Consider the following 12760-nt stretch of genomic DNA (forward strand, 5'->3'; position numbering starts at 1 on the left):
TATCGAAGGCAATTTGATGGCGTTCTTCCTTAGCACGGCAGAATATGCCACGATAATTTTTCCCCATATGACCTCTTTCAAGAACCGAAGAGAATAAAATCAATCTGTCAACGTACCCCATCCCCATCCCTTGCCATCTATGAGCTAATCAGCAAAACGCAATGAGAGGTCCACTTTGGAGGGAACACAAAACCGCCTTCTCCCTCGAAAGAGCTCCCACGAAGACTCCCTCTTTGACGGAGTCGGTGCGAATCGTCGGGAAATCGGGGCGCCTTTCATGCAGCTTTATCTCATTTTTTCCAATCACCGTCCCGGCTAGAACTCATTATTTTCCGGACAATTTCTCCGGGACTACTTTAGCGGTCAAGGGGGGTAGCGGACTTCATCAAAAGCTCCTTATTCTCGGCTTAGGGGATCTCGCTGAGCGCCAATCATATTTCCGAGAGGGATCGGAAAAGATTTGGGATCGAAGCGCGGAAAATTTTAGATGGACGTTGCGTAGATGCCATTCACAATATTAAATAAAAAGAATCTACTGACCTCTAAAATACCGGCTGTCCCGAGAAGCATTTTTCAACGGAAAAATCGCGATATTTTGAGATTTAGTTGCGATTTTTTTACGATTTTTGGCGATTAAATTGCTAGGATCATCAACATCTGAGCGATTATCCTCGATCCTGTTGCAATATTATTTTGTAATATCGGAATTTTATCTCAATTTATCACTATTTTTTGTTCGATATAATATTGCAATAAACCGACGTCCACAACATCGCGTTACATTTTCAAATCAAATCGCAATTTATCGCAATCACTGCTACTTGGGTGAATTAAATTTTGCGTAGTCCATTTCTTTTGTAACTTTACTTTAACTTTTGTTTTCATGTGACTATTTTATTGCTTGGTTGTGAGAAAAAACAAAAACGCAAAAATATTCCCCTCAAGTGATAATGGTGCGTCAAAGATTAGTGAGTCTTTAACATCACACAAAAATAAAATCCACTAGCAAAAATGTCTTTCTATTCACGTTTGAGATAGTTGAATATGCGTGTTTGAATTTTCGCCTTCATTTACCGCGGCGACTTACCGCATGTCATGCCACTGCACAGGACGTATGCTGACAGTTTGAAGGAGAAACAAATGCGTGGACTGTTACATTTAGACTGACCACCAGCAAAAATCCACGAGATCAAAACTTTCTAGGGGTTTATTGTGAATTTACATCTTAAGGTAAAGTAAACAATCACGGAGGTTTCGAAACAGATTTGATAAAATACTAGTTACATTAAATTATTGGCATAAATGAAACCAGTAAGCCTTGGGTTTTAGTAGGCTTTACTTCATTTCCGGTAAATCTCCAAGCCTTTGCTTTATGACAGAGTAAGGAGCATGATTCGTTACAAATGAAAATGAAAAAGTCATTCTCAATCCTCAAAGGTCAAAAAATGCATCTTCGATTAAATGAACGATCAAACAAGTTAAAACTATTTTTTTATCTACAAGATCTCCATTGAAGTGATGATTGATTTCAGGATTATACCAGATAAGAAAAGTTGAGGAGATCGAACGATTAAGTAACGTAACTCGGAGTACTTTTAAGTTTTTTCTTTACTTGTGAATGATCAAATGTTATCACGTGCGCAATTAAAACCCCGCGGTCTCTATAATGTATTTGGTATTCTTAAGAGTTTTCATCACAGTTATTCAATTGGTATGTTGTTGTGAGTTGATGTAACTATTCGTCCGAAAATGAAGTAATTAAGAGGGAATTTTTGGAATCTTTGCGATTTTTCCCATAGCATTTTCTCTTTTATAGACATAGTTTAAGCGTATTTTTAATAAGTTCTTGCTTAATAACTGTGCATGTTTTCCAGACGCTGAGTCTTGCATTACAAAATGGTAAACACAATTTGGCGGAGTGGATAGTTCGACTCAAAGACTCGATCCAAAAGACAAAGTAATGGTAGATGAAAACCTGGAAACGATAGGTAACCAATTGAAACGGACTGACTTGTGTGACGATGCTTTGGCTAATTTGAGGATGTACAAAACTCTCCTGGAAAACGAGCTTCTTAACCTCACAGCCGCTGTGGTAAGTGTATAGTGGATTGAAGTACGAGTTGAGTTGAGTTTCACGTATATATATACGTGAAAGTAAAAATCTTAAACGAAAAATTGAGATACTTCTTATTCATTAATTGAAGTCATTCAGAATGGTCCAATCTTCAAGCCCTCCATTGGTGCCTCTTTCCCTTCTTGAAAACCCAGGACCTTCCCTTCAATTTAACAGCGAGAAAGTTATAATTAAAGTGATTCGATGAACGCCATATTTTGTGTCAGAACGGCATGCGATATATCGCATCAGTTGGTTCCATTCTTTCAGCTACTCGTCATTTTTCTCCAATTTTGAGATCGCAATCCTGTTGTCAGGAGACTAAAGCACTCACTTACCAATTTTAACAAAGAAATTCAACGTAATAAAGGCGTGGTTTTTTCAGAGAGAAAACATCGCATTCGAAACTGATATCGAAAGTGCACTCGAATGCGATATTTTCTCTCTGAAAAAACCACGCCTTTAATACGTTGAATTTCTTTGTTAAAATTGGTAAGTGAGTGCTTTAGTCTCCTGACAACAGAATTGCGATCTCAAAATTGGAGAAAAATGACGAGTAGCTGAAAAAATGGAACCAATTGATGCGATATATCGCATGCCGTTCTGACACAAAATATGGCGTCCATCGAATCACCTTAAGGAGACGTGTTTGGCCCGTATCTGCACAATCTATTAACATATTACAAATTAATTTGTAGGCAAACGATGCCCTCGCCGTGAAAGTGAAATATTTTTTTTCACAATGGTTAGGCAACTTTTGGGACGAGTAGGATCAATTTTCGCTGGAACTATTAAAAGTAGGTGAATAGTGCGGTGCTAGGTGCGGGGAATTCACATTTTTCCACAAACGACAGATTAGGGGTTTGCCGTCAGTTTGAATTCTGAGACGAATATCGACGGCGAAAGTACCAGACCACGTATCTCGGTTAGCGACGCTGTAGATTTCCAGTCATACTTTATTTTTTAAATTGAAGACTACTCAAAGTTAATTCTTGAAAACTCCCCTATTTTTTCTTCTCTTTACGAAGAAAACTCTGTGAAAATTTCAAGAAATTTTACTGTTTTGTTCTCCTTCAACAAAATAAAATAGGAGTGGAGATTTTTAAACACTGCAAACGAGATACGTGGTCTGGTAGTTTCACCGTCGATATGTGTCATTCGAGTTGAAATCCTCTCTTCCTGAAACATATACACGTACCGTATGTGATCTCTTGATTCACTAACTATATATGTGAATATTTTACGATGAACACCTTCATCCATTTATTATCGGAGGAAAAGAGGAGGCGGAGGCTTGAAATTAGTTGTCTTGAAAAAAATAGCAAGAGAAAAGACGTCGACCCTCCTGACGTAAGGGCGTATCTCGATTTACACATAAGCCCTGGTATCCGTATAACTCTTTGCTTCCCGGGGCTCATTTGGAAATAGAGATACGCCCTTACGTCAGAGGGGCGATAAAAAATGAAAAGTGATCAGTATTAATATAATTTATCATCATCAATACAGATGCAAATGTCAACGGAAGAGGAGAGGTTGAGGATTTCATTGCGAGAGGAACGGAGAGCAGTGAAAAATCTAACTGGACATGTAGATGAGTATTTGAGTGCAAAAAATAATTACAGTAACGAGCTGAACCATTTGAAAGAGGAGAATAAGAAGCTTGAAATGCAGCTGGAAAATCAAACGGCTGAAATGGTGAGTATCAAGTTATATATTGATGAAGAAAATTGAAAAAAAAAAATCTGGGTTCGAAATCAATATAAGAGTGTTTAATATTACATCATTGTTAGGTAAACGGCGAAAACCCCTCCAATGATCCAGACTTTTTCTGGTATTTTTCCCTAATTTTCGCTACTCCCCCCGATTCCTCCTACATTTTGACCATCCCCCAAGAGGCCGTTCTCCTTTGCTTCTCCTTCTTCGATCCTTGATCTGAAACTAGGCATTTAAAAATCAAGAATAATTATCGCTTAGATTAGGCAAGTACCGATTTATGCCTATTACTCTGTTTGTCGGCGTGCATTGTGTGGTATTTGTGGAACCAGTCTTAAAGCTAATTTTTTCACTCCAGAAAAAATAGAATAGATAGTATACATTTAAATGAAAATCTGTAATATTTGCCTCAAATGGCCCCATAATATCCAAATTTTTCGGGGGAGGCCTCCCCCCAAACCCCCCGTCAACTGGCGATATTCCCTACGCCTCAGAACCCCCTGGGGAGGAGGGTGAATAAGTTACGACTAGGGAGGAGGTGGACTCGTATGGATTCAAAAGTTTTCAGGAGGGGATGGGCGCCACTGTTCGTATAATCTATATTTCTTTATAATAGAACACATTTTAAAAACTCTGATCTAATTTTGTCCATCATTACAGAGTTTTCAGAAAATCGTAGACGTACACTCTGGTATGAATGTGATAGAGCTTGTATTTCGTGAGCTCTTCGGAGAGAAGGAGAGGATCAATCAGTGGAGCAAATTTTTTCAGACAGTGCAAGCGATAGTTCATCAGAAGAATGCAAACACAGCAGCTAATGAGACATCCGAAAAACTGAAAAAAACTTTGAAATCCCCCCCTGAAAGAATTTTGAAGGACCTAGAAACCTATTTTCACTCTCCGGAAGAGTTCGGACAAACTGTCGAACAACTTCATAAACAACTGTCCGATGATATCCAGTCTCACCGTCTAGGCAAACCCTTCGCCGATGAAAAACTGCCAAAATTAATACGTGTATCACTCCAGATAATACTCGATGCGTTTCTGCAAGACTAACAGATTAGTAGAAATTATTTGAATACAAATTAATCTTAAAGGCTCTTTATTTTCAGTCGTTGAAATATAAGTCATTATTGTTTATAGCTAGACAACCATTACTAACTTAACTTCAACCCCAAATTAATCACACTTATCTGAAGAGAGAATTCCAATGAGAAACCTTCTTCAGGAACGAAAGCTTTTCCCTTGTCATCCGAGGGCTGGAGCGTTAATCGTTTAACTAGCCACAGAAGCCTCCTCAGCCACAGCCGTGTAAAATTTCATAGGTGTCTTAATTTTAAAATAATTTCATTAAACTTTCTGACGCCAAATTCCATTGTTAACTTCATTTATACATTTTCCCCGAAAAGTTGCCAAATCGTGCCAAAAAGTATATTTTTAGCATTGTTTTGCACAATTTGACAACTTTTGAATGGTCGATTTTGTTCAAAGAATGTAAATTTGCATGTCGCTCATATATCAACATTGGAATCTAAATGTATATTTAAACATTGAATGATAGCCTTTGCATACCCCATTTTCTGAGCTTCCATTCCAAATTCATTTTTTTTAGACTTGGTTTGAGCTTCCACCATCTTGGATTTAAAATATTGAAAGAAATTCATGAATATGCATGTTCATCAACAAAAAAAACCAAGAGATCCCGCATTCCGATATAATAACCCAATTTTCTAAACCTCTTTACACGGAGAAAAAAACCTCGTGCGTGGGACCCGAAGTTTAGGTCATATGGATCTCTGAAGTTTTCGGATTGAGCATCTGAACACTTTAGGTCTAGCTGTCGAGGTTCGGATCACACATCTGAAACTTCAGTTCTTACATCTGAAGTACTTCAGATGTGAACCGAAGTTTTTCGGATGTGAAACCGAGTTTTCGGATGTGAAAACCAAAGTACTTCAGATGTAAGAACTGAAGTTTCAGATGTGTGATCCAAACCTCAGCGAAAAAATTACCCTAAAAATTCCGCAAAAGGTGAATAAAGTTTCAAAAACACGCTAAGGCACTATAAAATTTTTCTTACTTTTTTATAGATTTCTATCAATTTTCAAGATTTTGAGTATATGCAGAATGATATTTTTAGTAACTGCGTTTCATTTTCTTCCGTTGTCGGATGCTAAGCGGCTCTTGTCTGGGCATCCTCGACTTCAATGGCTCAACTCCCTTGCCATAGACGTACGAAAGGGGAGTCCAGGGGGGCCCGGATCCCCCTAGAATTGAAAAGTATCATCTGCCCCCCCCCCCAAAAAAAAAAAAAAAATTCTAGATGTTTTGAATACAACAATTCGAAAGTATTTGGTGTTGAAAGTAAAAAAAAGGCTTAATTATTCTGCATAGAAATTGATGGAAAATCTCCATCATAAGAGCTTCAAAATGCGTCCAAATAGATTTAAAATTTCAAAAATTCCCCGGGGGAGGCCCCCTGGCCCCCCTCTGTGCTGGGGGCCCGAGCCTGAAAACTGGTACCAGGGCCCGAGATGGGATGTGGCGGGCCTGGTTCAACGTGTGAGAGTATTCGACGTCATGACCAAAGAGGCCGTCCAAAAATTGCGTAAGGCTCTCAGGGAGGAGGGGGGTTCTATTGCCAAATTTAACTGGGCAATTTAATTTTTTAGAAGAGATCGTTTGTGCGGATTTCTTTTGAAAAAGTTAAGGACTCTGCGTCGTACTATTCAGAAAATTCACTGAAATTTGGACAAAACCCGTTGCAACCGTTTTAATGTAGAAAATCAAATTGCTCGATTACATTTGGCAATAGCTGATGTGGCTGAGAGCTTCACTGGTCGGCAGAACTGATTCGGGGGTATCCGGTCGGGTCGAGTGCTGTGGTGGCCGATTCTGAGCGGAGCGTTGCTTTTCCCCCTTTCCCGCCTTTTCTTATCTCACTTTCCACTAACACCTGACCAAAAATTCACGAGAGAATCGAACGTAATCTTGTCGCTTCGAAGGGGCATGAATGTTCGTTCGCTCGCTCTCTCTCTCTCTTTCATCTATCCTTCACTGAAAAAACCTTTCCTAAATTCAAGGCGACGCCGGCCGTGTTGACCTATTCTTCGTTCATTAATTCCGTCCGTTTAGCCCTTGTTCCTGCGAGAGGACTTCTAATACACGGACCGCGTTTAGGAACCAAGCCATATTAGCTATTGCCATATTTAAGTGGGAAATTCAATTTTTTTGTAAGAGAGCGTGTATGAGGATTCTTTTGAAATTTTTAAGGACTTTGCTTCGTACTATGCAAAGCAATCACTGACATCGGCACGAAAATCCGCAAAAACCGTTGTCACGTAAAAAAATAAGTTGCCAGATTAAATTTGGCAATAGCTAATGTGGCTTGGTTTCTTTCTGCTTAACGTGGTCTATACTAGCTTTAAAAAAAATCGGATCAACCGAGCGAAATATCCTCACTGTTGATTAACGATGATGAAATTAGCAAAATAAATAATAAATGGGGAAGGCATTGTGAATTTCCTCTAAAACTTTCAGGGTCACATTTGAATGGGGGAGTGAGTGATGGCCCTGTAAAGTTGGAAGTTTACCATAAGAGGAGCGCTTTTTTTTCTCTTTTTTTTTTTTTGTTATTCAATTATGACGTTAGACTCAGCATCAATAGACCAATGCAATGGAATAAAAAAATTGAACATCGCATTGGTGTGGGGACAAGATTCCATATGCGGGTGTGCGGGGTATTCCAAATTTTTCAATTTTTCTGCAAACAAAGTGAGTAAGACAAAATGATCGATTTGTGTCATGAAAAATTTCACGGTATTCTTAAAGTAATCAACCTAGAGAGAAAATAAGAAGAGATAAAACACACGTACCCTCGCCTGTAGACTCCATCCGCGATGCTGTATTTACTGTATCTCCAAACAGGCAATATCGAGGCATTTTTGAACCCACAATACCTGGAAAGTTTCGAATTGGTTGGAGTAAAATTTTATAGAATCAGTTGAAATATCAATAAAATTATAGCGATTCAGTGTGCCGACTTTTAATTGTCTACTTAAAAGTATACTGTGGTTCAGGCCGGATTGTGACGTTGCACGCTTTCTGTCATACTCAATTTTTTGAACGGAAAACTACGCAATGACAAGTCTTAATCATTTCTATTAGTCTCCCTCGCTGTGCGAAGGGAATTCTGCAAAAAGTTCAAGGAATGGTGTCGATTTGTTCTACTACAGAAAAATAAATTAAGAGCGGAGATTTTCAAACACCTCAAACGAGATACGAGGTGTCATGGACTTTTATATCATCGAGATCTAACCAAAGATGACTAAGGACTCGATGTAACCTGGCGCCATGTTCTCGTTGTTTAATGCCCTTAATTGCATTGAGAAGTATAGAGTACCTTAATTTTCCCGTTTATTTCGCTATGGGCCGATGATACAGCGGGAACAGCCGTAGGGAAAACTCTCCGTCAATCTATATCAAGATTGCAAAAAGGAGTAGACGAAATAGTTGATTGGAACAAAAAATGGCGTTCTGCTCTCAACAGCCAAAAATCTCAATTTATTGTCTTTACCAACAACAGGCTGCCGAGATTGGTTCCACCAATTTGGCTTGATGGAAGACCTGTTGGATGCTCAGAGGAGGCCAGATATCTTGGTGTAACACTCGACGTTAAATTGCGTTGGGCAGCCCACATCAAGAAAAAGAGACGTGAGCTCATGATAAAAAACTCTAAGATGCGTTGGCTTCTTAGGTGTAATTCCAATTTATCTTTAGATAATAAAGTTCTCCTTTATAAGCAGGCCCTCAGGCCAGTGTGGTCCTACGGCTGCCAGCTCTGGGGGTGTGCGGCTAATTCTAACATTAAAATAATTCAAAGGGCCCAGAATTCTGTTCTGCGACGGATGGTGGGGGCGCGGTGGTATGTTAGGAACTCTGACATCCATCGGGACCTCGGCATTGAGAGCGTCGGAGCAGTAATTCGGCGAACAGCCACCAGATACGAAGAACGACTTTTGGCCCATCCTAATGAGGAAGCCATCAGATTACTAGATAACAGTGAGGAACTACGGAGGCTCAGAAGGCGCAAACCCTTTGAGCTGGCAACCGTAGTACCCGATTAACCCCCATATATCATCGTAAAATCCCTTGATTGAGGGTGGCTTTAAACTATAGTGATATGTTTGGTATTATTCTTAGTATGTCTTAATTTTTTTTTTTTTTTTTTTTTTTTTTTTTTTCTTTTTCTTTTTCCTGTACAAAGTATATGGTATCAAAATTTCACTGTTAAATGTTAGGTTTATACTCATCACTGTGTGGTTAGTATAATGCTGTTCCGGTTGTTCGGGGTCGGACACCGCAGATACCGGGAACTATACCGTTCTCTATGGGCTCTGCGATGCTCGTCCCAGGGCATCCAAGTTAGGAAAAAGTCTGTATAATTGTATATATTTTCAGTCGATAACCGTTATTTATTTTTAAGTTACATCTAAATATCTTATTTCTGTACAGAAGTTGATATGTTTAATAAATAAAAAAAAAAAAAAAATTTCGCTATGGGAAAATTCACAAAAACTCTGTATTCAGAGTAAAGGTCTAGAAAGTTGTCGAAAGCAAGTTAATACCATTCAGGCTCGGACTGGCCATAAGGCCAATCTGCCATTGGCAGATACGCCCCCTTGGCGCGCCAAAAACGCGCCCCTCTGACAGATAGCAAAATAAGAAGAGAAAAAAAATTACGACCGAGAATATATGCGGAAAATTTCTTAAATGAACGGAAGAAGAGAGAGTTAGGAGTGAAGAGAGGTGCTTTTACGCATAGTGGTGAACAGAGGTCCAAGAACTACTTTCTGAAGCGTAAACACTTTTCTGTGAAATTGTCACCTTTTTGTTGACATACAGGCGCTTTATCATCCCCCTCCTTCATTCTCTATGTGTAACTCCCGTAGAAGCGATAGCCGGTTCGATTTTTAGACATACGCACACTTTATAGACCTCTTGAGAGACCTTTAAACATATTTCTTCCTTTTCAAAATGACTATTGATTTGGACATATCATAGCATATCTCGGGCAAACTTAACCTTAATTTATTTCGAAATTCAAAAGTAAGAGACATCTAAAGTGTAAACGCGATACAACTATTCTCGCAAGATGGATGTCCACATTGCATATGAAAAATGTAAGACGCGATGGCGTGAGTCGTGAACTCGCAATGCTCTGCTCTAGTTTAAAGCGACATTACAAATAAGACAAACGGAAACAAACACAACATGGAAATAAAGCGAGGGAAAGGATGCGCGTTAACGACGGCGCAGAGATACAACTATTCGTACTTGATGGACGTCCGTGCTGCATCTGAAAAATTGAAGGCGCGATGACGCGAAGCGTGAGTTCTCAATGCTCTGCTATGTGCTGTCAATGAGGTGTCGCTCAGATTCGGAGAAAAGTTAAAAAAGAGGCCCGAACACATCTCTCCTACCTTCGGCTGTGTTATTCACGTAGTGCTTGAAGCACCATTACGAATAAGACAAACGGAAACAAACACAATATGGAAATAAAGCGAGGGAAAGGATGCGCGTTAACGACGGCGCAGAGATACAACTATTCGTACTTGATGGACGTCCGTGCTGCATCTGAAAAATTGAAGGCGCGATGACGCGAAGCGTGAGTTCTCAATGCCCTGCTATATGCTGCAATGAGGTGTCGCTCAGATTCGGAGAGAAAAGTTAAAAAAGAGGCCCGAATAAGTCTTTCTTGTCGTCGGCTGTGTTGATACTCGTTCTTTCTTCTTTTTCCAGGTTCTTGCCTGATTCTTTTTTAGGATGGATTTTTAGACCCACGTCTTAAGCTCGTGTAAACCGCAGCATGACCGGTTCTTTGGAAATAATGGTGCTTGGATGCGTCTAGTGGCTTTAATTTTTTTTGTTTTCTTTAATTTCAGAAGTCTGTCGGTCACTTCAATAGTTCAATTTTACAATTTTTACTCTGTACGATTAATAAACTTTGAACCTGAAAGTAGCGTAAACTTGTGCTGCTTTGCCAAAATTTTCTGAACCCCTCTCCACGAAGGGGATGCCCCATCAGGAAATATCACATTACGCCCCTTTAACCAGCTAAGGGTCTACGCCCTCAGATGCGAGCCAGTCCGACCCTGATACCATTCTCACGGATGGAAGAATTTTATTTGGTATTTAGAAGTTTCGGTATTATAAAAACGAAAAAAAGTACCGGACGGCCTCTTTAATGCGTGACATGATTTATGAACGACCCAAGAGGGGTTTAGGATTAAGGGTGAGCTTTAGGATGGCATTCTGACTTTCCAGGTGAGCGCAACAAATGATTGAGAAGCGATTCAATTTCAGCGTTTCTATATTAATGGCAATTCCAATTGAAAGTAGCGCAAAACGTAGATTTTTCTTGACTTATTGGGGGGAGGGGGGGTGGGGTCGTTCCGAAGCTGACGTTCTTTTCAAGGAGAGGCTTTAACGCTGCCTGACATAAGCCTGCCACGGAAGGAGTAGTGGGGGGATAAAAATCGGAAAAAGTGAAACCTGATTTTATATATGCATACCTGCTCATGTTTGTCTCTCCATTTTTCTGATTGTCAGTCTGGAGTACCGCGATTGAGACACAGGGCTATTTCTAAAAATCTACACTCATCATGAATTTCCATGTGGTTATAACCGGAAGAAATATGGTTGAACTGATTGTCAGAGCTTAATTTGTAGCACGACATGACGTGCGGAAAAAATATCGGTGCATGGGTTCAGACCAACAGTATACTGCCGAGCACTGCCGTGCTAAGAAAAAACATTCGCATACTGCGAAACTACCCCTCACAAAATACTAATTTTGGAAAGAAAGTATAAGTATTTCCGCTAGAAATTTTTAGATAATATCACATAGCGAAGAAAATACTTTGATAGATTGAACGGGAAATAATCCCATTTTTTCTGAAAATTTATGAATTTCATCCAAAAAAAATTGGCAACGCACGAAGCTTTATGCCGCATCCCGCATCCTTCCTCAGCATTTATGAGCCTTTATATTTTAGACGCTGCCGAATATCCGTTGATAACATTCGGAATGGGATTGTTTCATGGGTGGGCAGGCCCGCCACATCCCATCTCGGGCCCTGGTACCAATTTTCTGGCCCGGGCCCCTAGCACAGGGGGGGGGGGGCGGGGGGCCTCCCCCGGGAAATTTTTGAAATTTTAAATCTATTTGGACGCATTATGAAGCTCTTATGATGGAGATTTTCCATCAATTTCTGCAGAATAATTACGCCTTTTTGTTTACTTTCAGCACCAAAAACTTTCGAATTGTTGCATTCAAAACATCTATAAATTTTTTTTGAGGGGGCAGATGATAATTTTCAATTCTATGGGGAGCCGGGCCCCCCTGGACTCCCCTTTCGTACGTCTATGGCAAGGGAGTTAAGCCATTGAAGTCGAGGATGCCCAGAAAGGAGCCTCTTAGCATCCGACAACGGAAGAAAATGAAACACAGTTACTAAAAATATCATTCTACATATACTCAAAATCTTGAAAATCTCTAAAAAAGTAAGAAAAATTTTATAGTGCCCTAGCGTGTTTTTGAAACTTTATTCACCTTTTGCGGAATTTTTAGGGTAATTTTTTCACTTTTCCCTTCGAGACTAGGGTTACACATGAATTCGTAGTGGTTTGTCACCTGCGTCACGGGCCCCTCCAGGGCCCGGGCCCCGGTACCAAGGACCCAGTATCCCCCCCCTTGTGGCGGGCCTGTGGGTGGGGGATTTTAGAAAAAAAAAATCTATTCCGCTAGATTTTTTTGCAAGAAAAGCGACGGTGACGTCCAAAAAGTTCTAAATCGAGTTCTAAAGCTCGAAAAAGCTCGCTCACGCTCGATAAAATCGCACGTGAAAATGACAGATTCGCATTGGCTGCTGC

At 40.0% G+C, this 12760-nt stretch overlaps 1 protein-coding gene across 1 annotated transcript; it reads left to right on the forward strand.

Moving 5' to 3' along the window:
* The first annotated feature begins 1554 nt into the window (after nucleotides 1–1554).
* On the forward strand, nucleotides 1555–5196 carry LOC109036177 (uncharacterized). The gene is made up of 4 exons (XM_019050159.2): nucleotides 1555–1711; nucleotides 1875–2092; nucleotides 3620–3808; nucleotides 4487–5196. The coding sequence occupies exons 2-4, from the start codon at nucleotides 1961–1963 to the stop codon at nucleotides 4880–4882; spliced, it is 717 nt and encodes a 238-aa protein (XP_018905704.2). The 5' UTR covers nucleotides 1555–1711; nucleotides 1875–1960; the 3' UTR covers nucleotides 4883–5196.
* The last annotated feature ends 7564 nt before the right edge of the window (nucleotides 5197–12760 follow it).

The sequence above is a fragment of the Bemisia tabaci genome, chromosome 2 (genome assembly GCF_918797505.1).
Source record: "Bemisia tabaci chromosome 2, PGI_BMITA_v3".
NCBI classification, from domain to species: Eukaryota; Metazoa; Arthropoda; class Insecta; order Hemiptera; family Aleyrodidae; genus Bemisia; species Bemisia tabaci.